Genomic DNA, 27626 nt, shown 5'->3' with positions numbered 1-27626 from the left:
AGCACAGGCTCCGGACGCACAGGCTCAGTGGCCATGGCTCACGGGCCCAGCTGCTCTGCGGCATGTGGGATCTTCCTGGACCGGGGCACGAACCCATGTCCCCTGCATCAGCAGGCGGACTCTCAACCACTGCGCCACCAGGGAAGCCCGAGGGATCTTGATTTCTTAGAAGTCTGTCTGCCTCTCAGCCCCAGCACTGCCCTCCAAATCCGGCCTCATGTAGAAAGAACCCCAAGCTTCAAAATCATGTTCTCAAGAACACTCAGAGAAAAGCATTTGGCTTTTCCGTCACTAAGTTAAAAGGGAAAAATGGGAGGAGTTCTTTCTTTCAATGGTTTAAAGACCTTCCATACCAAACCAGCTATTTCGTATGGTGGTATGGGAGTTAGGAGGTTGGCTTTGGAGGAGGGCCATGTGGAAGGAAGAAGGGCTGTAAAACAGGTTGATTCTCCTCCCCGCCCCTTAAGAGCAGTGTGAGCTCCAGCACTGCACACATTAAGTATCTATAACAATGTTTAGCTCGTAGTGTTTAGAGCTAAGTGTCTAGTACACCGAAGGTGCCTCAAGAATAGAAATGACTATGATATTTTAGTTCCTCTCTGTTACTGATTCACTATGTGATGCCAAACCAATCATTTTGCTTCCTATTTGCCTCCAGTTTTCCATGTGTGAGATGAGACAGCAGGATTCTAGTTGATCTGTGCAGTCCTTTCCAGGCCTCGTGTTCTATAAACCCACCGTTCTGTGGGCCCATAAACACCTAAGCCTCATAAAACTTAATGGAAAGAATAACACAACTATAATGCAGTCCCCCGCAGTGCCCCCAGCACACAAAAGCGATGCCTGGTTTGTATTAAATGTCAGAAGTGAATTATTAATCCACACCAGAAACAACAGGCATACGGACCCAGTTACACTCTAAACTCCAATGGGCAAGAAGGACTCCTAGGCCAAGGTGCTTTGCTCAGAGGACTCCCCCGAATCCTCCCGACCACCTGCGGGTGAGCAGATGAAGTTTAAGCCAGAGAAGTTAGCAACAGGCGTCAGTCACACAGCTAAAACTGCAGGAAGTTAGCCCTGGGATTAGCCACAGGATCTGGATGCAATATTCTTTGAAAAAACATTGCTTCAAGAGGTCAGAGCAGTAAACCCCTGAAGAAGAGAAAAGACTGTGTCCCTCACTCTCAAAGCTCCATGAACACATTGGATTTCTCAGCTTCCCTCAAGGGAACCCTGCAACATGTTGGTGCAAAATGAACCCTAATATTCAGCCAAAGCAGTGCTTAGAGGGCAAGCTCTAGTATCCTAGGGAAAGTAACTAGGACAGCCATGGGAATCTGAAAAAAAAAAAAAAGGCAAACAAAAGCCAACAAACATCTAGATACCAAGGCACAGGGCAAGGCAGACCTTTGAGATGGTGAGTTGCTTCTTCTACAGAGAAACTTCAAGACTCCTACTAAGATATTTCTTTCTTTTTCATGAGACCAGAGAAACTCTTCCTGCTCAGTGGGGAAAAAAAAAGAAAAGAAAGAAAAGAAAAAGGAAGTTATGAAGACTGTGTTACTTAGGAGTTTGTCAGAGTGGTGGGTCTGAGACTAAATGCCCTGTTGGGGTCTGACCTTCTATCAGTCACTGAAAATCCTTGTGAGATCACGGTCCATCCTGGGTATGCCCATATCCATCTGGAATCCACTAACCAGAAGTTGAAATACAACACCAGGCTGGGTTTAGTTCTCCTGTAGTAGGCAGTGCCCTCGGTGATTACTGGGTACCATTCAGTCATCTGTATCTCCAGCCAGTCCCCCAGACACTGCATTCTAGGAGAAGTGAGAACCACATGTGGCCAGCAGAGGCTCAACATTTCTCTGTTTTAGTCACAGGATGACTGCAGGCAAGGTTCTTCCTTTATTGGTTGCCTCTGTTTCCCCAGTTGTAAAATGGGGATACACTCACCAATCAATGCACTAAAAACTATCATGTGATTGGAAAGAATCCTTTGTGGAAAGAAGTGAGGGATGTAGAAGATCTAGTTTCTGTCCTCAGAGAGTTTACCGTTTGGTGAAAGAAAAAGTAAACAAGTGAAGTAATTAATTATACAAGAAAGCAGACCTCTCTGAGCGGCAGTTGTATAGGATGGCTTCATGGAAGGAGTAAAGTTTGAGGATGAACTGAGCGTGGGAAAGAAGATGGACAGAGAGAAGAGAGCAACCCAGAGAAGTGTAAAGGATCAGCTGAAAGTTTAAAGTCAGAGAAATAAGTACGGCTTGATCGGGGTCAGGAGGGGGCTCCGTCTACCTGAATAAGAGATGCCATGTTGAAGAGCAGTGAGGGATGAGGTTGGACAGATTCCAGGTGATCATGTAACAGTGGCAACATCTATGAGATCCAGTTATGCTGCCCCAGAGACTTAGAAGTTCTCATGATACCCTCTTTAGACTGTGCTGGACAGAGTTCAGAAAAAAGGCCAGCTCCGACGTTGGTTGAGATAAAACTTTGGCAACTTTTGGCAATTTAAGAGAATCCCAAACAGACTGTATGGCAGGTCAGCAATAACAAACAGATTTCAGCTCCTGTACCATTTTCCATCGATTGCTAGAGGCTGCCTGCGGGGCTGTGCTAAGAAGCCAAACCTTGGCTCAGCCACAGAGAGTGCTGTGATCCATTAGTGATGTCTGCCATGGGCACAGTATGGAGGATTTGACCCCCTTGTATCACATGGACATCCCCACAGTAGAGCAGTAGGCTTTTCTAGTCTACATTTATGATAGTTGTGTGTAACTCTGGGAGTTGAATCTAGTCAGCTAGACATACCATAAACTCCACCTCCTTCCAGAACAGTATAAATGCAGTCTCTCACCCAGAGGAGTTTGGTCCCTTGAGCCTTCTCTTATGATTAATTCACACTCTGTTTTACCATTACCCCAAGATGCTGGGAGCAAGGAATTTCCTCTCTTTGAATCAGGGCCAGACTTCCTGGCAAAGAGCTCCTTCACGCATCAGCTTCTCCATCTGCAAACTGAGACGACAAAAATGATTCCTCAGCCATGGGGGTGATAGGTGGCATAACTAGCTCATATGAGTTAAAGCCTTTGAAGATGAAAAGATCGTATATGCACGTTAATTACAACTTTTATCAGCCCTGGAGCCTCTGCATTCTCAGCTGCCACTGGGGCTCTTCTGTGCTTCCCAAAGGCAAACAGTAGCAGCATTCCACAGGCTGGCCTTCCTGGGTCCTGCTGGTAGAATCCAAGTCAAGAAGGCTGGATTCTAAACTCAGGCTGGTCAACCCACTCTGGGCTGCTCGAGTTTCCCACTGTTCATCCCCAAGGGAAAAAGCAAGCTCACTACCTGGGCAGGTAAGATAAGGTAGAACCAAGGTATACACAAAAGGCTCCATCAGGAGTCTACTAGAAAGAGCCCCTGGGTGAGATTAGGACACTCTGCTCTAATTCCCACTGTGTCAAAGCCTAATTGTGTGACCTTGGGCTACTGGCTTTATCTGTCTAATGCTTCAATACAGTGTGCAACCCACCCAGGGATAATCATCTGTCTGCTTCCCCTAGACCTCTCCACCTTTGCCTGCTGGTGTGAAAGTGTTTTGTACTGGTAGGCAGAAGCACGTGATGTAGAACTACAAGGTTCTATTATTACCTGAAGTCACTTTCACCTTTATCTCTGTCTCCTGTTGCTAGTTGACCCCAGTCCTTGAAACTGTATTCTTCAGAATGCACACCCACCTCCTGCGAGCTGCCATCCCCTCCTGGGCAGTGCTTATCTAGGGGGCCCTGCGATGTGCTCAGGTTCTTGGTCCTGCCGTTTCCAGAGACAGGCGGAGGCAGCCAGCCTGCAGGGGACTGGGGTACCCTGCCAAGTTGAGTCACAGTCCCCTTACTGGGGTAACTCAATAAGAGTGCTGGAGGCAGGGGCAGGAGGGCTTTCAGATGCTTTGCTAGGGCTTAGGTGCAAGACTGAGCTGGGTCGAAGTATGGATCCAAAGAGGGAAAAAAAGGAGAAAGGGAGAAAGGGCCCTAAGTGAGAAGTTTTCATGAGCTGGTGACACAAAGCCCATGATGATGGCATGTCAGGATGGGAGAAAGTGCTAGAAATTGTATAGCCCGCTAGTTTTATTGGACGAACAAGGGAAGGATGTCTCAAAGACTGCACGTGACTTGCCCAAGGTCATACAACCAGTTCGAGTCAAAACTCTGGTTTCTGAACCTCAATCCAGTACTCTTTCCATTTCATACTTTCAGATGATAGAGGAAAGGGCACTAAACAGGAGGACAGTGGCTGACCAGGGCAAGAAGACTTGGAGTGACAGAGAGGAAGATACAATGGTCCTGGGTTTTGGGGACCCAATGGGAAACAGTGTAGGTCTTTACACTCTGCTGGGGTCTTCATTGTACCTGGATCTGGTTTCCTGTGTAGTATCTTGTACATCCATATTTGGTGTTCGTTTTGATCCTTTTTGACTCAATGAGCCTTTGGAAACCAGAAGGCCCTGCATAACCTGGCATTGCTCTTGCCCAGCCTCTCTGATCAATCATTGGTTCCCAAATGATCCATGTGTTCACTTAACACATATTTATGGAATACCAGTATGTGCCAGGCACTCTGCCAGGGGCTGGGGATACAACTTTAAATGAGAGGCACAGCGTCTGCTCTGATGGAACTCACCAGCTATCTGGGAAGACATAGTAAACAACTAATTATGCCCTTATTTAATTATACTTGTGATCAGAGCTAGGAAGGAGAAGCCGGAGCTCGTGAGAGCTGGTAACAGGGAGTCCTCAGCTGATCTAGAGCATCAGGGAAGACTTCTCAAGACTTCTCAGTGGATAGCAGTGACTGTTTCCAGGATCCCCACAGTTCCTTGGGAGGCCTACCTGTTGGACTTCTCAACCCCACCAGCTCTCAGAACCGGGGGACAGTTTGGTGGGTGGGGTCAAAGCTCCTCATAGCAGCTCTAGCCAAGGCAGCTCCTAGTCTAGCTGCCTCTCACGTGGGTCATCTGAGTAAGAGAGCCAGAAAAGCAAGTTTTATTCCTCAAGATTCTGAAAGCAGCCAGTTTATCCTACCTGCCCTGCAAAAGACAGTGGTGGGAAGAGAACCATGGGAAGCTCCAAGCTGACTCAAGCTTTTAGAAGCACATGTTGGGGGAGAAAAGGAACCCAAACTCTGGGAAACCAAAAGTGTCATTTTTCCATGGGAGAAATATTCATAATTTACTTAGGAATCTTGAGCGTTAAGCCTCGGTTTAGGGTCAAATTTATTGGCCCATTTTATTGGAAATTTCTTGGTCTTGTTTTAAGCACTTTGGTGGCTAGAGCTCGGGCTCAGGGTCTATTGATGTGTAGGAAGTGGGGGGTTTATAGGATGACTTCCAGCAGCCATACAGGTGCATCTCCTGGGTCCAGGCAGGAGGATCAGGCAAGAGCCCTGGGATTCAGATGTCCAACCATCTGACTACAGGGGCCTCACTCTTTTATTTCCTTTGTTGGTGGCTAACTACTTGGAGGTGACCAGAGTGGACTCTATCAGGAGAGTGAGATAGATGTGGTGAGAAAAAAACAAAAACAAAAACACAAAACATCACTTATTTATCGATTGGTAGAATATAGGCACCAGCAATCCAAGTGGTCAGTTATAAACAACTGTGTCTTATAAACAAGAACAGGTTCAAGTTTATCCCCCCCACCCCAACCAGTGATGATGATAACGTCCTTTCCCTTTTATTCAGATGTGCTTTCTTGGGTTGGAGAGATAAGGGTGGAGTTAGAGCTATCATGATTGAACATAAGCCACACCCCATCTATGCATCAAACCATGATGTGTAGCCCCCCATGTAATTGTTATCTGTCACATATTTCTTGGTATACCCACATCAGTTCATGTCAGCTGGGTATCTCTGTAAGTAAAGAATAATCAACCCTCAAAAACATTATCTCCCATAACAAGAAGTATGGAAGTAGGATGATTCCAGAAGCTCAATGTTGTTATCAAAGACCCGGTTTTCTTCCAGCTTCCCACTCTGCCCCTCACAGTGTCTTTCTTTAGTTTAGCCTCCTTCATGGTCCCAAATTGACTCCTACAGTTCCAGGCATCCAATGGAAAAACAAAATCATCATCCAGCACCAGAAGGATGCTTATTCATAAACATCTCTTCTAGAGAAATGGAGGAATGGCTTTTCTAGAAGTTCTTAATTGACTTCTCTTTGGAAGAATGGGGTCCCATTGCCTGGAATGCCCACACTGAACCAATCGCTGGCAAGGAGAACTCTGACCGCAGTGCTTGGACTTAGACCAGTCATGATCTACCCAATTGAGCTAGGAGTTGGGGCCTCGCCTCCCCTGAAGCACAAGTTTGAGATTTGGAACAAAATCGGGTTGCAATTAGAAGAATTTTATTGCATTGGTAACGATGTCTGTTATAACGAGTAAGGCCCTAAAGGGAGTCTATGCAACTGGTAGAGTTGTGGTTTGAGATTCTATGTAGGCAAAGGAAAAAAGGCAAAGCTAAGTTCTTGTGTTTCTAAGCCACACCCTCAACCTTATCCTAAGAAGACATGCCTCACAGACGAAGTTCACATGGGGGACACACTACAGTTTGAGGCTTAGATGATCTGGGTTTATACTCAGTCACAATAGCTATAACTTTATCCTTTTCTCTCTCCAAAAAAAGAATATCAGGGAATAACCTTAAATCTGTTATAATTTATAAGAAACAGTCCATCTTTGCACACTTGAGCACTTTATTATTAGGAACTCATTATTGCAACCCATCTCAGCACTGCTGGAGCTACATTATGCCTGAGGACCACTAGTCTGTAGTGATCCATTTAAAAAGAATTACTGTGACCTTGGAAGAGCATCTCTTCCTATAAATTATGAGTTGATGACCCCCAAAGGAGAGAGCCTGCTTCCCTTTTCAAAAACTACACTCCTGGAGTGTTTTAATGTGTGTGAAGTGTTTTCAGCTCCATTATCTAATCCAGCCCTCATATTAACTTCGTGGCTAGCATTATTACACCCCTGTAGAGGAGGGAGGTTTAATGACTTTCCCAGGGTCATAGAGCTAATTAGTACAGATTCAGGATTTGAACCCTAGCTGTCCACCCACAGAGTTGATGTCCACGTCACCACACTATGTTGGCTCCCAATGGATCTGACTTGCTTTCAGGGAGTCTAGAATTGACTATTGAATTTTATATTAATAATTGCTCTTTCATAAGCAGGAAAACTCTTTCCTAATAGTTTCTTTGAATCCAGAGTTCAAGGGCCCAACATCTCAACATTTAATAAGCCCAAAGGTGGACAGGTGGGTTTTCTGGGCCAGTGCCCTGCCTCCATATGCAGCTCATGAATCTAACAACACCGAGGGAAACTCAGGATTTAAAATTTTTTTTCCATTCCTTTTTATCACTTAAATATCATTAAAGGATTTATAATGACTGAATCCAGGGAAGAGAAAGCCAGGGGATGTTTAATGTGGACCTCAAGAATGTGATTTTTTCTTACATGGGAAGGGGGCCTCTCCTTCTCAAAATCTAATGATGAAAGAGCTTGAGGAAATGGATTCTATCAAACTGAAATGATTTATGCTTTATTTTGCGGGTGAATTTCCTGACTGTGAGGCCCGCTGAGCCTGGTCTGCTAGTTCCCAGTCCATCCTTCAGTTCTCAGTTCTCTGAGGCATCTCTTGGGTACAGCAAACGCCTTGGGGAGGAAAGGCTTCCCTTTAGACTAAGTGCTCAGCACCTTGCACTTCTGTTACAACGTTTACTGTGCTGTGTTGTTGACTTGTTGAGTGTCTGTCTTCTCCTCTGGACCATAATCTCCTTTGGCACAGTGACCTTGCTAACCTTTTTCAATGCCCTGGTCCCAGTGCCTAGCACAGTGCCCATGGGGGCACTGAATGAAACCTTGTTGAATGAATAAACTTGGGATTGGTCTTCTCTTTTCTGAAGGCTGGTGTCCACTTGAATGTTTGGTTGGATTTGTGGGATTGTGGCTTACCATGGTGGATTCAGGCCGTGATGTCCAAATTCAATTAAAAAAAACAACTTTGTAGGTGTATGTATCCATGTATCTTTCATCTATCTATCTATCTATCTATCTATCTATATCTGTCTATTGGAAAAAGAGGCAGGTGCTTAAAAAGCAAATGAGGGTCAGCAAGCAGACCACATCTTTTCTCCTCCCTTTATGGCCATGCACCACCCCAATTTCCATTCCTCTTCCTTGGCTGGCATCACCTAAGAGGCAGTCTCTTCCATGGTTTCCTGCAAAGGTACCAAACAGAGGCTGAATATGTGCAGTATTTCATGGATGTGAAAGACAAGGAGGAAACATGTTCTGCTGAGGGCTAGAAGAGATGGGGCAAGGTTTGGGAAGGCAAGCCTTGGATATTCTAGACTCTTCTTCCTGGGGGCAGAGGGAGGGGCTCCCTGTGGCTCGCTTCTGGAACATGTTTGGGGCAGCTCTCTTTCCTTTCAAATAAGTATCATCAGGTAATCTCCAGCCTTCCTTAAGGACTGTTGCTCAGGGTAGAGGAAAGGTGCCCTATTATCCCTTTGAGCTTCCTGTTCTTTGTATTGTTTGGAAGGCTAGAGTCAGCAGCTACTTCTGTATTCTGCATTGTTTGCATTGTTAAAACCTTTGGAAGACGCATTCACGTTTCTTCTCCAAATGAGCTTCCCAGACCCCCTGGAAGACATTTAGAAATAGGCCACCAGGGAATAGTGTCTGTCAAAGTCAGGTTTTCTACCTTCCTCTAAAGGCTGGATTAGAGAGTGTTTACTCATCATCCTACATAGTTTAGCCTCTGGGCTAAGTACAAGGGTCAGGGATGCACAAGGGGGATCGAAGTCTGGTATCTCCGGCTCTCAGCAAGCAGTCTGGGTCCTGGAGTTAAACCTGGGTTCGAGTCCTGTCCCTCATCAGTTCTGTGTCCTTAAGCAATTGACTTAACACCCTGAACCTCAATTTCCTCATCTTTAAAATGGAGTAATAATACCTACGTGCAGGGTTGTGTCAGGACCAACTGTGATCGTGTGCGGAATGACTGACAGGGAGCAAAAAGCATCCTCAGTAATCATTGAGATCACTGTAGGTATCAGACCTGGGACCTCTCCCTTCCCCATTCAGCCCAAACTCTGTTCCTGCTGCACTTGAGACATGTTTCCAGCTGCCTTTGGAAGATTTTCATTCCATTTCTGGGCAAAACATTAGCCAATAAGATCTCATTTAATTTGGGGGGAGGGCACACCGAAGCGCTGGCACCCCCGTGCTTACTGGCACAACTGTTGCCAGGCAGATAAGGCCGCATAGGATGTTCCGGGAAGCTTGGCTATTGCAGAAGCTGGTGGAAGCGAGTGGGGAAACACGCTCCGGGTCCTGTCTTTACTTGCACGATGACAGGCAGTCTCCTGGGCTGCTTGTCTCAGCAGGATCTGCCTCTTCCTGCCCTCGGTGCTGGCAGTCGGCAGTGAGGCTGGAGGAGGAAATGGTATTTTCCTCCCTCTTGGGTAGAAGTATTTCTTTACAGTACTGTTCCCTGGTCTCAGAGTATAGAAAGACCCTTAGGGGCAAGTTAATGCAGTAGCTTTCTTCTCATTATGGAAATTTTGAAGTTTCCCAAAGCCCACTTCCTCCCCAGAAGCCCGGGCTTAGAATTTCCTGGTTGTGGAGGTGCGGAGGGGACTAGCTTTTGAGTACATGAAGTGCCCACCCATCAATCATTGGGGTGTTCAATCCTCTTATCTCCTAAAATACCTTGAATTGTCTCTAACTGCTCAGTTCTTTTCACCTCTAAAGAAAAGAACATCTGGCCTCTCCCAGCCACACCTCAGAAGTGGCTAAAACTTTTGCACCTTTTAATAGGAGTGTTTGCCTTCGTGTCAGGTTCTCATTTTGCTTTTAATTTCATAGGAGTGTGGTTGCAGACTGTTGTTTGGGCTGAAACAGAAGATGATCGAAACACAGATGATTGTTCGTGGTGTAAATACATTATAAATTAGAACCGAGGGGTCCCCCTGGTATCTGGGAGAGCTGTGACTCGTCGTCCAGGGTTTTATCTTCCTGTGGGAGAAGGAAAATTAAGCACCTGTTATGAACCAAATGCAACGCTTGTGTTTCCTTTGAGTTTATTATCTAACTCCCATAAACCTCTCTTGGTGGTACGCAGCAAATATCAGATATCCACTGAATAAATAAATGACTGAATTGCCTTAGAGTCATTTTACAGGCTGAGAAACTGAGGCTCGCAAAGATGAAGTAACTTGTCCAAGAAGCTCCGCTCTCACGTGGTGGGGCTGGAATACAATCCTCTCCCTCTCGCATCACACCAGCGTTCCATTCAGCTTTATGGGACCCATCCTGTCCTTCCATCTCCAGAACTGGAGGCCTTGAAAATTCGAGGCATCTCCTTTTCCTGAGAATGGATTTTTCTGGCTCCTTGACAATGAAGGACCTTGAAACAATTTAGTACTACCGAGAGTTATCTCCGGGAAAACAGGTGAAGGGCACTTCCCTCTTGGCTCTTCCCATTGGCAGTGGGACCTCTGAGACCACCAACGATCAGGGAGCCAACTGGGGGTGGGCGTCTCCACTTCCAGTTGTGCAGGGGGGAGCTGCTGAGAAGCACCTCACTTGAGGATTGTCTCACAACTAAAGAATGGTTTGCATTGGCCCGTGATGCTGAAATTCACTGCAGGGAGCGCTGGGGCTGTTGGTGGTAATTTAGGAGTAGTCTCTCTAAGGAGATCAGCCATCCTGCTATGCTTCCCTTAATTGAAACCATTCTCTCCCTCCAGCTTGGATGGGGCAGGTTGTAGTCTCTGTGTGCTGGAAGGCATTTAGCTGTTGTAATTGGAGAGAAGGATGCTGGTAACACTCTTGTCTATTGTTTCTTTTTGCTGGCCACTCCAGCCTGCGTGACGCCTCCATCACACCACCACTGCCTTGATTCCAGAGGGTTGTGCCGCAACCCTGCAGGCAAGAGGGAGCCGCTCGGGTTCCTGGAGTGTTTAGAGAACGAGTTTAAAAGAAACATAGACCTCCAGAGGCAGAGCGTTAGGTTGGCCAGGGACCTAGACACCACCAAAGCCAACTTCTTCCTGCTCTGATAAAGAAACTGAAGCCCTACTGATAAGTACTGACAGCTTCTCAGTAAGAAGTCCAACTCTAGATCCCAGGTCACTGGACTCTAATGCATTTCCCACAAAACTAAAGAGACATCTATTGGGCACCATACTGTGTATCAGACATCGTGGATATAAGGATGAACAAGGCATAATCCCAGTGGAACCCATTTTGATTATGTGGGTTAGTATCACTTGAGGCATACTTCTTCCTAGAATAATGTTTTATAGATAGTGTCTGTCTGTCTATCCATCTGTCTATCCATCCACCCATTCATCTCTCTCTTTCCCTCTTCCTTCCTCTCTTTCTTTCTTTCCTTTTTTCTTCCTTCCTTCCTTCCTTCCTATCTACCTACCTGTCTATCATCTATCTACCTATCTATATATCTATCTATCATATGTATTATATAGAGGAGGAGCTCATGTATCGTACAATTAGGCTTCTGGCTCCTAACTGGAGGTCTTGAGTGGCTACTACCAGTGATACAGGGAATGGCTGACCAGTTAATCAAGCATTGTCAGAGTGGGAGGCCCTTTATGATTAAGTAGCCTTACATCCACTTAATCTTTGAGATGATTGCCTACTATCAATCAAGTCCCAGCCACTTTGCTAAGCGTCAGGTACTTTGCTACGTGTTTCAGGTGCATTTCCCCACTGACACCTTAAAAGCACCCCATGACGCAGGTATTGCCTTCACTTTACTAATGAGGCTGAAAGGTTAAGAAAACATGGTGTGCCCAACATTCCACAGGAGCCCAAGCTGGGGCTTGGACCCAAGTCTTTCTGATATGAAAGACTATGACCTTGGCCGCTGTGTCATCTTACAATAGCATAGGGGTAATTGCTCTGTCACCTTAGTAACTATAAGCTAAGGGAGGCTGAAGATGCCAGGAGATCCTTGTAAGCCTTCAGAGGGCTGGTGAGTGGACACATCACAGTTGCACTCTGACGGGCTGCTCTGTCACGCTGTTGGATTTGCCTCCTTGAAGTTCAGGCCAAGACCCAGAAGGGGCAGACAGAGCCATCTTCCATCAACTCTGTACCCAGCTTATGACTCAAATGGAACTCTTATCCACAAAGCCGGGTCGTTCGGTCGCCATACCTTTGCCTTCCAAGTCTCCCTTGTTTACCCTACTAAGTCCACATGCTAAGGACATCTCGTTATGGACCCTGGAAGGCAATGAATTCCAAATCTGATTTAATCTCTGTGTGTGTGTGTGTATGTGTGTGTGTGTGTGTGTGTGTGTGTGTGTGTAGGTATTTCCTTTCGCCATGTATCTGATCTCACCAAGAGCTCCATAATAAGTAGGGAAAATACGCCCATAAGTTCATAGAAGAGTGTGCCTCAGACCACACAGACTGCCCGAAAAGGCAGCCTGTTCCCCTTTTATTTTTGTGTAGCGCTGTCGCTCCCGAAATTGCCTTACTTATATGCTAATCGTTTCCCTGTATATCGTCTGTTTCCCCACACTAGAGCATAAGCTCTTTCAGGGCAGGGACCTCGTATGTCCCCTCAGCACCCAGGTTCATATCTGGTACATAACACTCACATCTTCTAGAGGGTGCTTTGAACGGATGCCTTGCGCCATGCCCTAAGAAGACCAATTTGGGAGGCGCGGATTTCATAGGAGGAGGCCCTGCCCTGTTGTGCCTATCCTGCTGCTTCCAGGATGCCTCTCGAGTGTCCGGGCTGAAAGCAGCTTAGGCCTTCACCCAGGTGTGGTCTCTTGCCATGTTCGATGGCTCTTTAGTTGAAGGAAAATCAAGATCTTATTTTCTTTGACAACTTCACAGAAGGATCATTTGTAGCTTCCTGCATTCCAAGCCTCCTGGCTTTTTGCGTGAGCCGTGTTCCTTAAAAGCAAGAAGTTATGCTTGGCCCGCTCCGGCTACACATGAAATGGTAAAGGTTTTGGTCCAAACCCTGTGGCTTGAGTCAGATTTAAAAAAGCTTGTCAGAAACGTGTTCTCTGGAGCCTGGCGTTTGCAACTGGCATCTGTGGTTACAGATATGATTTCAGAGATTGAAAGCTCAGGAAGAGGTGTGAATTACAAGCTCTTAGCTCACAGGGCAATTGGAACGGTACTGATCCTGGAAATCTTTTGGCCCAGATTTTTAAAAACTATCCCCTCAATCCAGCGTCTCCCTCGATAGGGTTTCTGCTTTGAAACATTTGTATTACTCTTAAAAGCATCTGGAGAATAAATAAGGGACTGGGAAGGGGCCTGTTACTCACATGAGCACTCACACCCCTCTTCCCTTTAGCATCTGATGGGGAGAGAGAGTCTATGAGAAAAGAGAGCGATTGAGTCATTAAAATACGACCTGATGATTTCTGAGCCCTCCTAATTCGGAATCAGTGAAAATCTAGAACTCTCCTTGGTCACTTATAATACTTGTTGTTGTAAACAAATGCTTTTGCAGCTACATCACTTCACTGCTGGTGCATTTGAAGAGGAAAGGGGTGACCTAAAGGCATGGTTCTTGTTCTATCTCAATCCACGTGAAGGTCAGGATTGGTAGTAGGTAAATTGTAAGTACAGGGCTACTGACAACCAGGTGCCAAGGCTTATGAGTGACTTTCTTCTCATAAACTGCAGCAAACTCATGGCTATTCCTAGAAGACTTTGCATGCTCACTTATTTGCATTTGGGTAAGATTTTTTGAGTGACAGGGAAAGAGGCCACTAGGGATGGCAAGGTACCTGGTGCCCATCGGAGTGTGACTGACATGGTCCCTCCTGTGAATTTGAAGTGGTACCATGGGGGAAAGAGGATAAAAACCATCAATCTAAGGGGTGTCTGAACTAGGTACCATCTGTCACGGAAAGAGAAGAGGTAGCGAGTTACTATCGAAGCCAGGCGGAAATCCAAGCCATTCCTCAACCTTTTCCTCTCACTGTGATCCTGAGACAGTCACCCCTGCCTAGGGCACAGGGCTGTTAAGTCCCAGTGCAGGACTCACTTCTCTATGAAAATGTCCCCATCTCCTTGGGTCTGTTAGTTACCCCATTGGAGGAGACAGCAGTCACCGTCCACCAACTCTATTGGCATGACACTAGCAAATACAAAGCCGGTAGATGCTCAAACTATCTGGCAAGAGGCATTATCCTGCAATTCACCTGGGATCTCCTGAAATTAAGTGATGAGAGAGGCATTCGTGTGGCATTTAAGAGAGAGGGGCCAGGCTGCCTGACCCCCTAACGGTGCAAACTTGGACAAGTTCCTTTCTTTTTTTTTTTTGACATTATAATAAGGGTCTTTATTCCAAGTACTAAAATTCAGAAATAAGGAAAACAAGTAAAATGCCAACAATTACATATTTATGACATAGTTAAAATAACTTATAAAGGCAACTTACATTTAATTATATAAATAAATGAATAGGAAAAGACCAAGTTTCTTAACCTCTCTAAACTGTAGTTTTCTTATCTGTAATAAGGTCTGATGTCAATAATAGTCCTTATCTCATACATTTATTGTGGGGATTAAATGAGATAATCAGTGTGGAGTAGGTACTCCATCTATGGTAATATTTCTGGGGAGCCCAGCCAGAGGCTCAGCAGTAGGACCTGTCCCAACCACACCCCACAGGGTCCTTTCATTTCTAGCCTCCAGTGTGAGAATCTGTGTGCCCCAAGCAGAGGGGGGTGGCTTTGGTAAATATCTGGGCTAACTCACGTCAGACGACAGATATCATCCCAGCGTTTGACTCATGGCCCTGCCACTTTCACAGCAAATGTTGAGTCAGTTGTGATCTGGACCTCACTTGTTTCATCTGCAAAATGGGATTGATGATTTGACCTCTCAAAGCTGCTCTGGAGATCGCGCGGTACGACACCTGTTACCACACCTAGACTAATGTCTGACACGATAGCAGCTCCATAAATTCCAGAATCTTGTCTTCATCACTTGAAAGGATGCTAAAAGAGATAGGGAAGAGAAAATCAAATCTGAGCTGGGGATACCCTGGACTGTGTGGTGATGCCAGACTCTGTGGGAGTTGGTGGTGGCCTTTTGTTCCCCTCCATCTGGATGGCTCTACCTTGAAGGACAACAGCCTCACCTCAGTTTCTGGATCTATAAATCCTCTCGAGTCCATTGCTCTCCAGCCCCCATCCCTGTAGGTTAGGATTGGAAAAGCAGACTTTGCTATCTCCTCTCCACAGGGTGAGCCAGGGACAACCTTTAAGGGGAACTTTACATTGCAAGGTATTTTTATTCTTGAGACTGACAGGAAAAAAAAAACATGCTAAGCCTGTATCACTTGTGAAGCATTTTTATACAATGCATTTCATTTGGGCTGCAGCCTTTGAGCTGCTAAGTACTTAGCACTCTGACCCTCTGCTTCCACAGCTGTCACATGGGGCAACTAAACGTCTTAGGGTGCTTTGAAGCCCCTGGCACATCGCAAGCCTTGCCAAGGGGTGGTTATCATTGTTATGATTGGCCCCTACTGTGGTGGTTTCCAGAGTGTTCCACGCAGCCTCCTAAAGCATTGTGGAGGGTGTCAGGACCGTTGGTGGGGTGGGGTGGAGGCTGGGCAAGAATGAGCAGCTGGAGGATCGAGGCTCTGGGGTCTCCACCCTCACTCCTGCTCCCACGGGAGCAGCTCTGCTTTCCCCTATCCTAAATATTGTGGTTCTGCCTAAGACATCACTGGGAGGGGGAGGGGAAGAAAAGTATGAAAACCACTCTCTTCTGTCTGAGTGCTGTCACTTTTCCCCTTTGCTTGCTGACACCCAAGATGGAAAGGGCAGCACCACGGGTAATGGGGAAACTCAGAAGACCTTGAAAATCTGAGTTGAGGTCTGGGTTTTATTCAAACTCTGTAAGACTTTGGAGTCTCTGAATCTCTTGCTCCTTTGTTTCTTCATCTGTAAAATGGGGCCATAGTACCTACCTGATGGGCCTCATGGGGCTGCTTTTGGATGTGGAAATGCTTCATAATTGGAGATGGAAAGTTCCCCCATGGCACTATGACTGACACTTGTACTTTGATCCACCTGTTCTGCTGGGGTTGGAGAATACTAGATTTTTGGGAAGCTTTCTGAGATGTTCATACTGTCCCAGGTGTGCATATAACTCCTCCCCGCTTTATCCCACTAGCTTCAAGCATTTCCTAACTTCCTGCTTCATCCTGGGAGTTAGGAAGGCTAGGTGTGAACCAGAGATCTAGAGTGACTTATTCAACATCACACAGCATATAATGAACAGGAGTCAGGCTAGAACTGTTTGTCCTTCTCCCAGGTGGGGGCCCATGGCTCATCAGCGTGTCAGTGGCTCACTAACCACCGCGAGATGCAGCTATTACTTGTGAATAACAGTGTCAGCCCACCTCAGCTCTCATGACATCCTTCCCTCAGATTAAAATCAGCCAGTTCGTCACAGATCTAGCCACAGACCTGAGCCAAAGCTGTACCTGAGCTAGGTGTTATAACTGTAATTAGCTCCCCCCCAAAAAAATCTAACTATGAAACAAAAGGTAGGACCTCTTTTTTTTCTACTTGCAACAGGAAAAACCCCATGTGGGCCCCTGAGATGCTTTTTCATTTCATTTACCACATCCTGGGTTTGTGCTAGCCAGTCTGCTAAACAGATATGGTCCAAAAAAGAAGAAAACAAGGTCTCAGGCCCAAAGCCAAACATTTCCCGGTCGCCATGGCAACACGCAGGGGCACACACTGTGGTTTCTCTCCCTCAGCTGTCTTCCCGGAGACTCGCTCACCAAAGACCAATGGCCTCACAGAGTTGGGTACTGAGGTAACAGTTCTGGGACACACTTTCCTTTGCCAGAAAGACTGTTGGATCCAGGATCGGGAATGGGGGCCTAACCAGACCTTCCCACCCTCTCCCCTCCCCCAGTTCCCATTACTCCACCAGGAGGCAGGGGTGGGGGTCTTTCTTCAGACTCTGTACAAACAATCCAAGAGCTTCGTTGGATTGGTTCTTTGGAGGCCTAGACTGAAGGGCCAGTGTAGTGGCTGAGAGAACCCTTGGACTCTTCTCTGACAGAGTGGATGTGATGGGCCCTTGTTGGCTGCCATGACAGGCTCCTTGGACACAAAGGCTGAGAGGTCAGGGGATATAGCCAGCACCAAGAAGTTGGGGTGCATTTCCCTTCTAAGTGAGAAGGGATGAATCGCTCAGTTGAAAACAACCCAGGACACATTCTGGAGGAAATTCTCTCGGTATGATGGTGTATGACTATTTTCTCTGCTCATTAAACCCTCACCCGCCTCCAGGGCAATTCGGGGAGAGACTGAGTCCTTCAAGATTTATGGCCCGAGGCAGCCAAAGGCGATTCGGCCACTGAGTGTGATTTTGGCCTCGTTTAGAATGGGATGCTGAACAATAGACCCTTTCACCAGGCGCTCATCACATGGGCATCAGGGGATGGGGGCGAGAGATGTGGGGCGGCAGGAAGGCTGCCAGCCTTCTGAACTGGCAGGCCTGGGTGGCAGCAGGGGCTATAATAGCTAGGAAGACTCCCAGATGGAAACTTCTGGGCTTTGAAGACATCAAACAATCACAATGAAGAAGAGAATGGCTTCTTCATGTCCCATTAAGACAGTGGACTGTGGCTTTATTGGAACGGCTTGCTCAGGCCTCTTATAAAAGCAGTCCAGTAGTCAGAAAACTAGCAGTTATGGACCCCGGAGGTCCTGCTTTTCTCACAGCTGGCTGGGGGACCACGCTCAGTCATTGTGGATTTTTGTTTTCTCTTGCGTCTCGAGAGAATTTTTGATGCTGGCTGGCCATTGTTCCTCCGCGCTTTAAACGCAGATGATCCAATTAGCAATAATGCTTTAAAAAACAATTGGCCTTATCTGTCTCTCCCTAGTTCTGATGAGGATCATTTCGGTTAGTTTTGTGATGTGGCATAATCTTTTTCAGACATGAGCTCGGCAAATCAGAGGACAGAAAGCGAATATCGGCTGCTTCATGATAAACACTAGAAAGATGAAAAATGTGGAGAGCTCGCTGGTGCTTTTGGCCACCTCTGCCCAGGAGGCTTGCATGTGACTGACTCCGGGGGCTCGACGGAGTCGGATGCAGTGAGCCTGGAGTGCCATGCTCCAGCTAGAAGGGCCTGGTCTGTTGAGGTTTGGGGGCTGGGCAACAGACATCTCAAAATGTCACAAGGACAGCCTGTGGTCTGGCATCCCAGCCCTGGGCCAACCTCTCTTCATTCTGTTCTGCCTGGCCTTGGCCAGAGCCCTCAGGCTGTAAAGGACAGAAGAGGCCTGAGGCTGAAGCTGGGGTTGGGGGGTCTCTGATCCCCAGGGGGATCTCGGAAAGAGCACAGGTAGAATGAGAGAGAGGAAGCCAGACCTCTGTTGGGGGAAAGCCAGCGAACACAGAGACCTCGGAATCTTTGCCTTGGGGAGAGGGTGGCAGTTCCACTAGGGCAGGTTTTCCCATCTAAGTTTTCCCAAGCTCTTGAGCAAAGGGCCCTGCCCTGTTAAGCCTTTGGTCCAGAATCAAGAGACCTGTGATCTTTAAATAATATTTGAGCTTATTAATATTTAATAATATTGAATAAGCTCAAGTTCCTCTCTGCAGAGTTCTCTTTTAATGCTCACCTCTCTGCACTTTAGAAACCACGTGGAGAAGAGGGTTTCCTGTAGTTTAGCGTCTGTCCCACCCACGGGGTGCCACTTAGCACTGCAGTACGACCAGCTGGACTGCCCAGCCTGCAGCCAGGTCTGCTAGCCCCTAGCTCAGGTCATTCATGTCTTCTCAAAGAATCACTTACCTCCTGCATGGGGATAACGAAAGTGCCTACCACATACCACTGTTGTGAGAATTAAATGAATTTTTAGGTGTAAAATGTTGGAAACCTCACATGGGCCTGATTAGGCGCTAGGTGAATGTTTGCAGTTGTTCTCATGGCCGTGGGAGTTGCACAAGTCCTTGGGTCTCAGGAACTGGCCTTATTCCCATCTTCAAGAAAACCAACTTTCCCAGACACATAGCTACCCTGGGACCAAATCAGAAAAAAATCTAATTCTGCCTCATCCTTCCTGAGGAGATGACAAAAGGAGCCAGGCACATCTAGGCGGTGCCTGTTGGAAAATACAGTAATTCATTTTGGACCGTCTGGAGAAGTCTGGTTCAGAGAATTGAGAGTCTCTGGGCACAGCGTGATGGTAGATCATCTCCTGTGGTCTTCACATGGGACGCACTGTGTCTGTCATTCCTGTCTCAGGAGATCCGGCCTCAGAAGGGGCCCTACGACACGATGTGAAAAGGCTGTGCTCGTCTCTGAGATGACAGCGCAAAGTCCAGGCAGACAACGCCAGTTGCCAAGCTGAAAGTTGGTCTCTGAAACATTTGCTTTCAGGGAAAACAGCAGAGGTTCTCAGAAGCAAATGCTTCGGATTAAAAACATTTAAACATTTGAAGTGTCTGCTAGGGAATTCTCAACCAGGCCCAGCTGGTGATTCTTTTAGACGTGACATGGGGAGTGGACCCGAGGCATGTTCTGTTTGCATCCTACACGTCTGCTTGTCCTGTGTGTGGGGGAGAATATTCATTCATTCATTCATTCATTTGTCCCACATGTGCCTACTCTGTGTGGTGCTGCACAGGGTCCTGGGGACACATGCTGAAGGAGAGATGCAGTCCCTGCTGTCACGAAGCCCACAAGGAAGTTTCAAAATTCCAGAATCCTGGAATTTCTAATTACTGAAGAGACCTTAAAGATAATCATTTCTTGTAATTCTTTACCTGTTTCTGTCACAGACATCTTTGAGGAGCTAATGGAAACTGAGGGATGCTGTCTCTAGCCAAACACACACACGTGCACACAAGCATGTGGACACGTATATACGTACACACACAGTCTTGAGTATAATTTCCCAGGTTTATAGACCCTTGAAGACCAACTTGTGGATTCCGGGTTGAACACGTCTTGTCACTCAGCTCCATGGCTAGTCGGCTGTGTAATATCCCCACCCTCACTCACCTCTTAGGAAAATTTGGACACGTGCACATAATGGTGAGTTGGGTAAAGATTACACAGTGCTGTACTCTCAGCAGACGCCGTGCTTTTCTATCACTCTCGAAGTGACTGGAGCAAACTAAGAAGCTATTTGTCTCAGGCCCGGGGCGATTTTACTAGAAAGATCTGTTTTCCTTGATGTGAGGCTTAGTGAAAAATACAGGTAAAATTAATAGTGTTATGGGTCAGTTTGGTTTATCCAAATAAGAATGAATTTACCCGGAACCCCACATAATTGGCAGCATAGCACAGATGTTAGAACCCTGCCTCTCCCACTTGGGTGACTTTAGATACACTGTGTAACCTCTTTGTGCCTCAGTTTCCTTGTCTCTAAGTGGGTTTGGCAATAGTGCCCACTCCATAGCACCTTTGTGAGAATTAATTTAGCTGAAGTAGATCAGCCATCTAATAAGTATACAATACTCATTGGCTCTGATTAAGTGCCAAACACTGTATCAAGTGTTTGACATATCTTGTCTCATTTCACAGCCCCACAAACCCTGATGTTACTGTCATCCCATCAAGGAGAAGGCTGAGTGTCAGAGAGGGTAAGAAACTAACTAGCTGTGTAACCTGGAGTGAGTGGCAGTGTCAGGATTTGAACCCAGTTTGGGGTGGATCTCTTCCAAGTTGAACTACCAGCCTTCATGTGAGTCGGTGCCAGAGAGCTGGTTAAACAGTTCTCTTGCAGAGCTCCTTTTTTGTGGTCTTCCTGACGGGTTATTGATCGACCTCTTCCCACGTGGGCAATGAGATCCTTGGGTGCCGGGCCGATGACCCCTCTGTCCTCCTGGCAACCCCATCATAACGAACACCCTCCAGAAAGGCTCCACCCTGAATCTGAAAGTGGCCTCCAAACGTTAATGTTGCCCATTGGGTCTCTTGGAGGGAGGAACTTGGAATCTTTCCTTTATTACATGATACAGGAGATTTACTGGAGACCAGAGGGCTTAACGGAAAACATTCTTGATTCACGTCCAGTTGGACGGGCTTGTTTGAGAGATGCAATCGGCCATTTAATATTAGGCCCTTGAGTCACGGCAGCTCCCGCATCACAGGGATCTCTGTTTCTCACGAGAGATGCACAGATATCTCCGGAGTCCAGCCTCTCTACAGGGATTTGCAGTGTGACCAGTGCCATTGCCATGGACACGCATGCCTGTCCAGTGGTCTGTGGTCCGTGGCTACTCACGCCTCGGCCTTACCTTAACCTTACTTGAACCTTGGGGATATTCTCAGCTATACACGGGGGAGGTTGAGAGAGCAAAGCAAGTTATGTAAATCGGGGTGAGGAGTATAGTGTGCCCTGGTGGTTAAGCCTGTGGACTCTCGGTGCCCAGACTGGCTGGGTTTGAATCCTGGCTCCATCATTACGAGCTCTGTGAACCTGGGCATGTTTCTTCCCCTCTCTGTGCCTCAGTTTCTGTATTGGGAAAGGTGGGGATAATAATATTACCTACTTCATAGGGTTGTTTTACGGATAAAATGAGTTAATACTTGTCAAATGCTTAGAAGAGTGCCTGGCATATACATAAGTGCACAATATGTGATTGCTGTTAGTATCATCAATACCCTTTGGGGTAATAATTTCTGTTTGCATAAGTGTTAAGAAAGCCTGTTGGAAAGTCTTCATTAATTATCAGGGCTTAACGGATACACAGCCCTGAAGGCTTGGTCCTTTTTAAGACATGAGGGACCCAGAGGGGAGGAACTGTGAATACTGTTGACCTGAAGTGAAGGTTTTGGCACCGTCTTTGGAATTCCCAGATGGCTGAATGCCATCAAGATTAGGAGTTGGACCTTTTCTATGTGTGAGATTAAGATAAATGTAAGCCGTGGACTTCTCACATTGCATAGAATTTCCTCATTCATTCAGCAGCCCTTTTCTGACACCTACTACACACGCTGGGTAAGCCTCGCATTTCTAGGAAGGCTGAAGCTTGATTTTATCTGGCCCTTCCTGTCTTGGCTGACCTCAAGCACACACATCACACATTCACTACTCACACGCACACCTAGAAACACACACGTTCCTGTGTGTATCATCTATCAACTGATGTTGGCTGCCGCCCGTGGAACTCAAGGGATTTTATTCAAACGTCTCAGTGTGAATCGGTTCCTTTCGCATTTGCATATTCTGTGTGCCAGGTGGCAAACTCTGATTTATTTTAATAAGACAGAAACTGTCATTCAGCTCCAAACCACCATCCATGCCTCAGACTTTATTTTTAACCTAGAAGTGACAGCAGCCACCTGGCCGCACGCTGATGGGCGGTCTGCCTCTCCTGGCATCTGCTGAAGTGTCCTCTGTCTCCCTCACCTCCGAGAAACTGATTGGGAGGCTTTGCTGCTCTTTTGTAAGCTACACACGGAGGACCCCCGGAAGGACGGTCACCCAGCGTGACAGTCTCCTTTGGCAAAGATTGGCCGACCGAGGCCAAAGCTGAAAATGTCAGTAAAAACAAACAGCGTTTCAAAAGGGCCCTGTACATTCCCCCCTCTGTGCTCCCCTGGCCTCACCAGCCAAGTATTGTGTGAGTGGCTTCCAAAGGACAGCACTCCAAAAAGGAATTAGTCTCCCCAAAACACGTGTTCTCCACTTCACCTAGTTCTAATGTTTTTTAAAAGCACCTCCATGCTAATGATACAAAGAAAAGAGAATCACTTGATATTGGCTTATGTCTTTGCAAAAGCTCTATTTTTTATGTCTTCTTTTACTATTTTCAGAGTTGAGAAAGGTTGTAGAGAAGTTTAACAATTTTCTTATCATCTCGATCTGCATTCATCAGACTCTGTTTTCTGGTGATTGGAAGCTGCTTCCTGCTCAGAGAGGAGAAAGCACTTGTTGGCTGTACAATCCCATTAACACTGACCCTATCTTTGTCATTATGTAACAGTTGTTTAGGTGTATCTCTCCCCTCCAGAGTGAAAACTTGCTCTAATGATATGAAAGGATTCTTGGGCACATAGCAAAGTGGATTGGAGCGTGGGTTTTGGCGTTAAACAGACCTGAGGTGGAATTCCAGCTCTGCCACTTAATGGCTGGGTGACTTTGCAAAGTCATTTCATTTTTCTGAGCTTCAGTTTCTTCACCTATAAATAATACATACATACATACAAGTCACCTCTCAGGGTCTTTGAAAGGTGATGCCACACGGAACCCCAAAGTTGCTGGGTAACCAGGGACGCTGCAGTTGCAGGCTTCTCCGCCCTGGCTATCAGCTCAGAAATGTAAAACAAAGCAACTGGGATTCAGGAAGGCAACTACAGGCTCTGGACAGCAATTCTCACTTCCTTGGGCAGCTCACTTTTCTGAGCCCCAGTTTTCTCATTGATAAGTAAGCAGAATCTTCCTGATGACCTGTGGACCCACCCACGTGAGAGAGAGATTCTGAGTTAAAGCCAATTCTGTCTGAATTGGGACTGACAGAGTGGTGTCTGGCATTGGCAGAGTCAATGTCTGACTGTCTTTGAGGCTCCAGGAAGTGCTCTGCTTCAGCAGGACAGCTTCAAGGACAGAACCTTTCTGTGTTGGCGTTTACTCAGGTGCAAACTGGGCATCATACAGAAGAATATTGAGTTTTCAGTTAAGGGCTTTGAAGTCTTTTGAGATTGTTACAGAGGATCAGGGAACACCAGGTGATTTTTTTTTTTCAGCTCCTTATTGAGATTTCAGATTCATGTCTGCAAACTCACAGAAGTCCTAGGACTAAATCATTTTTAAACTGGTTGGTAGCAGTTAGGTTTCATTTTGGACGCATTAACTCTTGCGAGTAAAGAACAGGTCTTGGATCTATCTGGCGATATGTTCAAAGTGTGTTTTTGAAGAAATTCCAAGGAGTTGTTCATTTATTCAACAAATATTTATGGGGCATCTGCTCTCTGTCAGCCACTGATGTGAGTGTTAGAGAAACTGCTGTAAACAGGCAAAAGGCCTTTGCTTTCTTGGAGTTTCCATCAAAAGAAAGGGCAGACAGAAAAAACCAAATGCACAAATAAATAGACAAGTTGCTGTGAAGACACAAAAGCATAGTAAGTTGAGGGAGACGCTGAGGGTTGGATAAGAATGTTCAGGGAAGGACCCTAAGTTGAGGTGATTTCAAGTTGAAAAACAAAATGGGATGATCAGGGGACAGTACATTCTAGACAGAAATGGCCATCAACAGAGGAATGGATAAAAAGATGTGGTCTATATATACCATGGAATACTACTCAGCCGTAAAAAAGGACTAAATTTTGCCATTTGCAGCAACATGGATGGACTTGGAGGACATTATGCTAAGTGAAATAAGTCAGAGAAAGACAAACACTGTGTGATACAACTTACGTGTGGAACCTAAAAGGCAAAACAAACTAGTGAATATAACAGAAAAGCAGACTCACGGATGTAGAGAACAAACTAGCGGTTAACAGTTGGGAGGGGCCGGGGGACAATATAGAGGTAGGGGAGTAAGAGGTACAAACCACTTGGCGTAAGATAAGCTACAGGGATGTATTGTGCAACACAGGGAATATAGCCAATATTTTGTAATAACTGAATGGAGTGTAACCTTTAAAAATTGTATAAAAAATTTAAAAAAAACCTAAACATGTAAAATGCACTCATGTCAGTAAGTTAGGTCCAGTATTGTTTTGTATCCCATCTATCCCATCTTGTTCTAACTCCCCCTTAGAACTGACTTCCACACATATACCCTATCAATATAGTTTTTGCAAAATCTTAAAAAAAAAAAAAAGAAATGGTAAAGTCAGACCTAAATGTTTAAGGTGGGAAAGGGCTCAGAATGTCCAAAGGAACTGAAGGAAAGCTTTGTGCCTGGAACAGAGTGAGCTACTTAAAGGTTAGGAGCCAGGTCATGTGGGTCTTATCAGCCATGATAAGGAAATTTATTCTGGGTGTGACTAGAAGTCACTGGAGGTTATCAGCTGGGGAGCCGTACCACGTGATTGTGGAAAAATACTCATTAAGTGGAAAAAGAGATTCCTACACCTAAAATTGTATATTTAGTACCATTTAAACTACGCAAGTATATACATAACACACACATTCAGAAAACAAACTGAAACAAGATATAGCAAAATGTTTAAAATGTTTGCAGTAGTTTTCTTAGAGGTGGACTTGCTTTTCCTTCATTACTTCCCTGAATTTTGTAAGTTTTCCCCAAGTTTGTGCTACTTTCCTAATCAGAAATAAGTCACATGCTTTGTAAAAACTTTGTTGTAGAGCAGTCGGCGGAGAGAATGTAAAAGTGATGCTACTCTCTGCCTCTTATCTCAGATTTGAGAGTGAAGTAGTGATGCTTTGAAACGCTACAGTGAATGTTGAAGGCTCTGGCCAGTAGGGAAGATTATTTGTCTTTTTAATGAGGCTGCTCTAAAACAGACTTCTTATCCTTTCCAAATTATTGATGCAGAAGAATCTAACCTTTTCTTTTCATCCCATAGATCTAAATATAACCTGCCGATACAAAGGTGTATTCCACGTGGAGAAGAATGGTCGCTACAGCATCTCGAAGACTGAGGCTGCTGACCTCTGCAAGGCCTTCAATTGTACGCTGCCCACCATGGCCCAGATGGAGGCAGCCCTGCTCGCAGGGTTTGAGACCTGCAGGTAAGGGACCAGCCCCCACCTGCTGCGGGAAAGTAGGCTGCCTGGGTCCAGGGGGTGGGGCTTAGGCCCAGGAAGGCTCCTCCGTGACAGCTGAATGGCTGCTTGCCTGAAGAGTTGGCACCACCCATTAATCTGGCCAAGTCCATCTGGAACCAGTATGACCAGCTGAAATCGAGGGCCAGCTGAAGACACGTTTGTGAATCGCAGAGGGAGGGGTTGCCTAGAGGAGGCCCTTAAGGGTCATGTGTTGGAAGCCACTTGCCTGAGGTGCTTCCACAACATGCTCTCCAGGCTTTGAAGAAGCGTGCAATGTCCTTGTCAGAACCACAAGAGAAAGGGAACCAAATAACAGTGCTTGAAATAAATTTGTGCCTGGTGGAGTCTTCACCCTGCAGACTTGGCTAAAGCAGGTTTTTCAAACAACTCTCTCTCTTTTGATTTTGTTTCTCTTCTCTGTTGCTCTGATTTGAGAGAAAAGGGCATGAAAATTATTGAGATGTATCATTACAAGTGATGGGAAAGCGATGAGAGGGACCAAGAGAGGCCTCCTACCAGACATCACAGTGCTCAGGGAGCTGTCCTCAGGCCCAGGATATCTGCTCCAGGATATTCACAGCAGGCATGGCCCTTATTTTTCTGAATTTCTCATGTGCTTGTGGAAAGTGGTGCACATTAAGAGCGAGCAGTGGTGACCACCGTGGTGAAGTGTTTCGGTTTGGTTTGTTTTCTTTAGAAGAGCTCTGGGGAATCTGGACAACTGCTCTCTGAAGTTTCCACCCCAGCCTGCAGCTACCCCTCTGCACTTTTGCAATGTGATAGCGTTAGGTAACGTGGTTCCCTTTTCTCTTCAACACGCAAACACAGGCTGCTTTTTAAAAAGTCAAGCTGCAGAACTCCTTATGGAAACCATTAAATGTAAGTTAAATACATCTATCCCCTGTCCTTGGTTACAGAGTAAGGCACCCATAGTATGGGTGGGAACTGAGATACTTCTGCTGTTGAGGAAAAAGCACATCTTCACAAGTGCACTAATATGGTAGCCACCAGTCACAGATGGCTATTTACACTTAATTAAAATTAAATAAAATCAAAACTTTAGCTCTTCATTGGCACTAGCTACGTTTCAAGTGCTCGATTAGCCACAAATGACTAGTGGCTACTTTATCGGGCAACATAGATTATAGAACATTTCTGTTTTGCAGAAAGTTCTAATGAGCAGCACTGCTCTAAAACAAAGAGCAGATGTGTGCAGGCATCTGTGTGTGTTCAGAGCAGGGTCTTGGGAGAATATAAAAGGAGCAGATAGCTCTGGTAACTTCTGAACCTGAGCTGTAGGCTGCAATGAAGGAAAGCTAATTAGCAGGTCCACTTATTCTATTCCTAAGGCTAATTGTTTAACTATGGCCCTGACTAGGTCAGTGGCCTAAGAAAGTGGATTTAGTAAGCTGAATTTTGATTGTGAAATGCAGACAAGGCCAACTTGCTAAATACAGAAAAGTTCCCATATGTTGAAAACAGGGGAAGTTCTTACTGTACCCACTGGCCAATCATCCAGCCCTTAGATGCTGGGTGACCCCAGCCCACCTGCCCAGCCCTTAGATGCCGGGTGACCCCAGCCCACCTGCCCATATCCCTCCCTTAATCCTCAGACTGCACCAGGGGTCGGTTATATGACCCCACTTTGCAGAGGAAGCAACTGAGGCTTAGTTGCAGCCCACCCTGGGCCACATCACTTTCATGGGGAGGAGTTCGGATACCAGACCAGCTTCCGAGGCCAGGGCAAGATTGAATGACCCCGCCCTCCCTAAGGACTGAGAGCAAAAGGGAGATGAAAGTCTGGTGCATGGATGGAGTTGCTGAGTATTT

The 27626-nt window shown here is 46.1% G+C and overlaps 1 protein-coding gene across 21 annotated transcripts in view; it reads left to right on the top strand.

Annotated features, from left to right (window-relative positions):
- Positions 1 to 27626, top strand: part of CD44 (CD44 molecule (Indian blood group)) — an 86590-nt gene that overhangs the window by 9487 nt on the left and 49477 nt on the right. For all 21 annotated transcript variants that reach the window (XM_004264006.2, XM_049712951.1, XM_049712948.1 and 18 more), the window contains exon 2: positions 25595 to 25760. In XM_004264006.2, coding sequence (XP_004264054.1) covers positions 25595 to 25760 — 166 coding nt within the window. The remainder of the gene's footprint in view (positions 1 to 25594; positions 25761 to 27626) is intronic.

Source organism: Orcinus orca, chromosome 8, assembly GCF_937001465.1.
Source record: "Orcinus orca chromosome 8, mOrcOrc1.1, whole genome shotgun sequence".
Lineage (NCBI taxonomy): Eukaryota > Metazoa > Chordata > Mammalia > Artiodactyla > Delphinidae > Orcinus > Orcinus orca.
The sequence above is the reverse complement of the archived record's forward strand: the minus strand, read 5'-3'. Positions and strand labels throughout refer to the sequence as shown.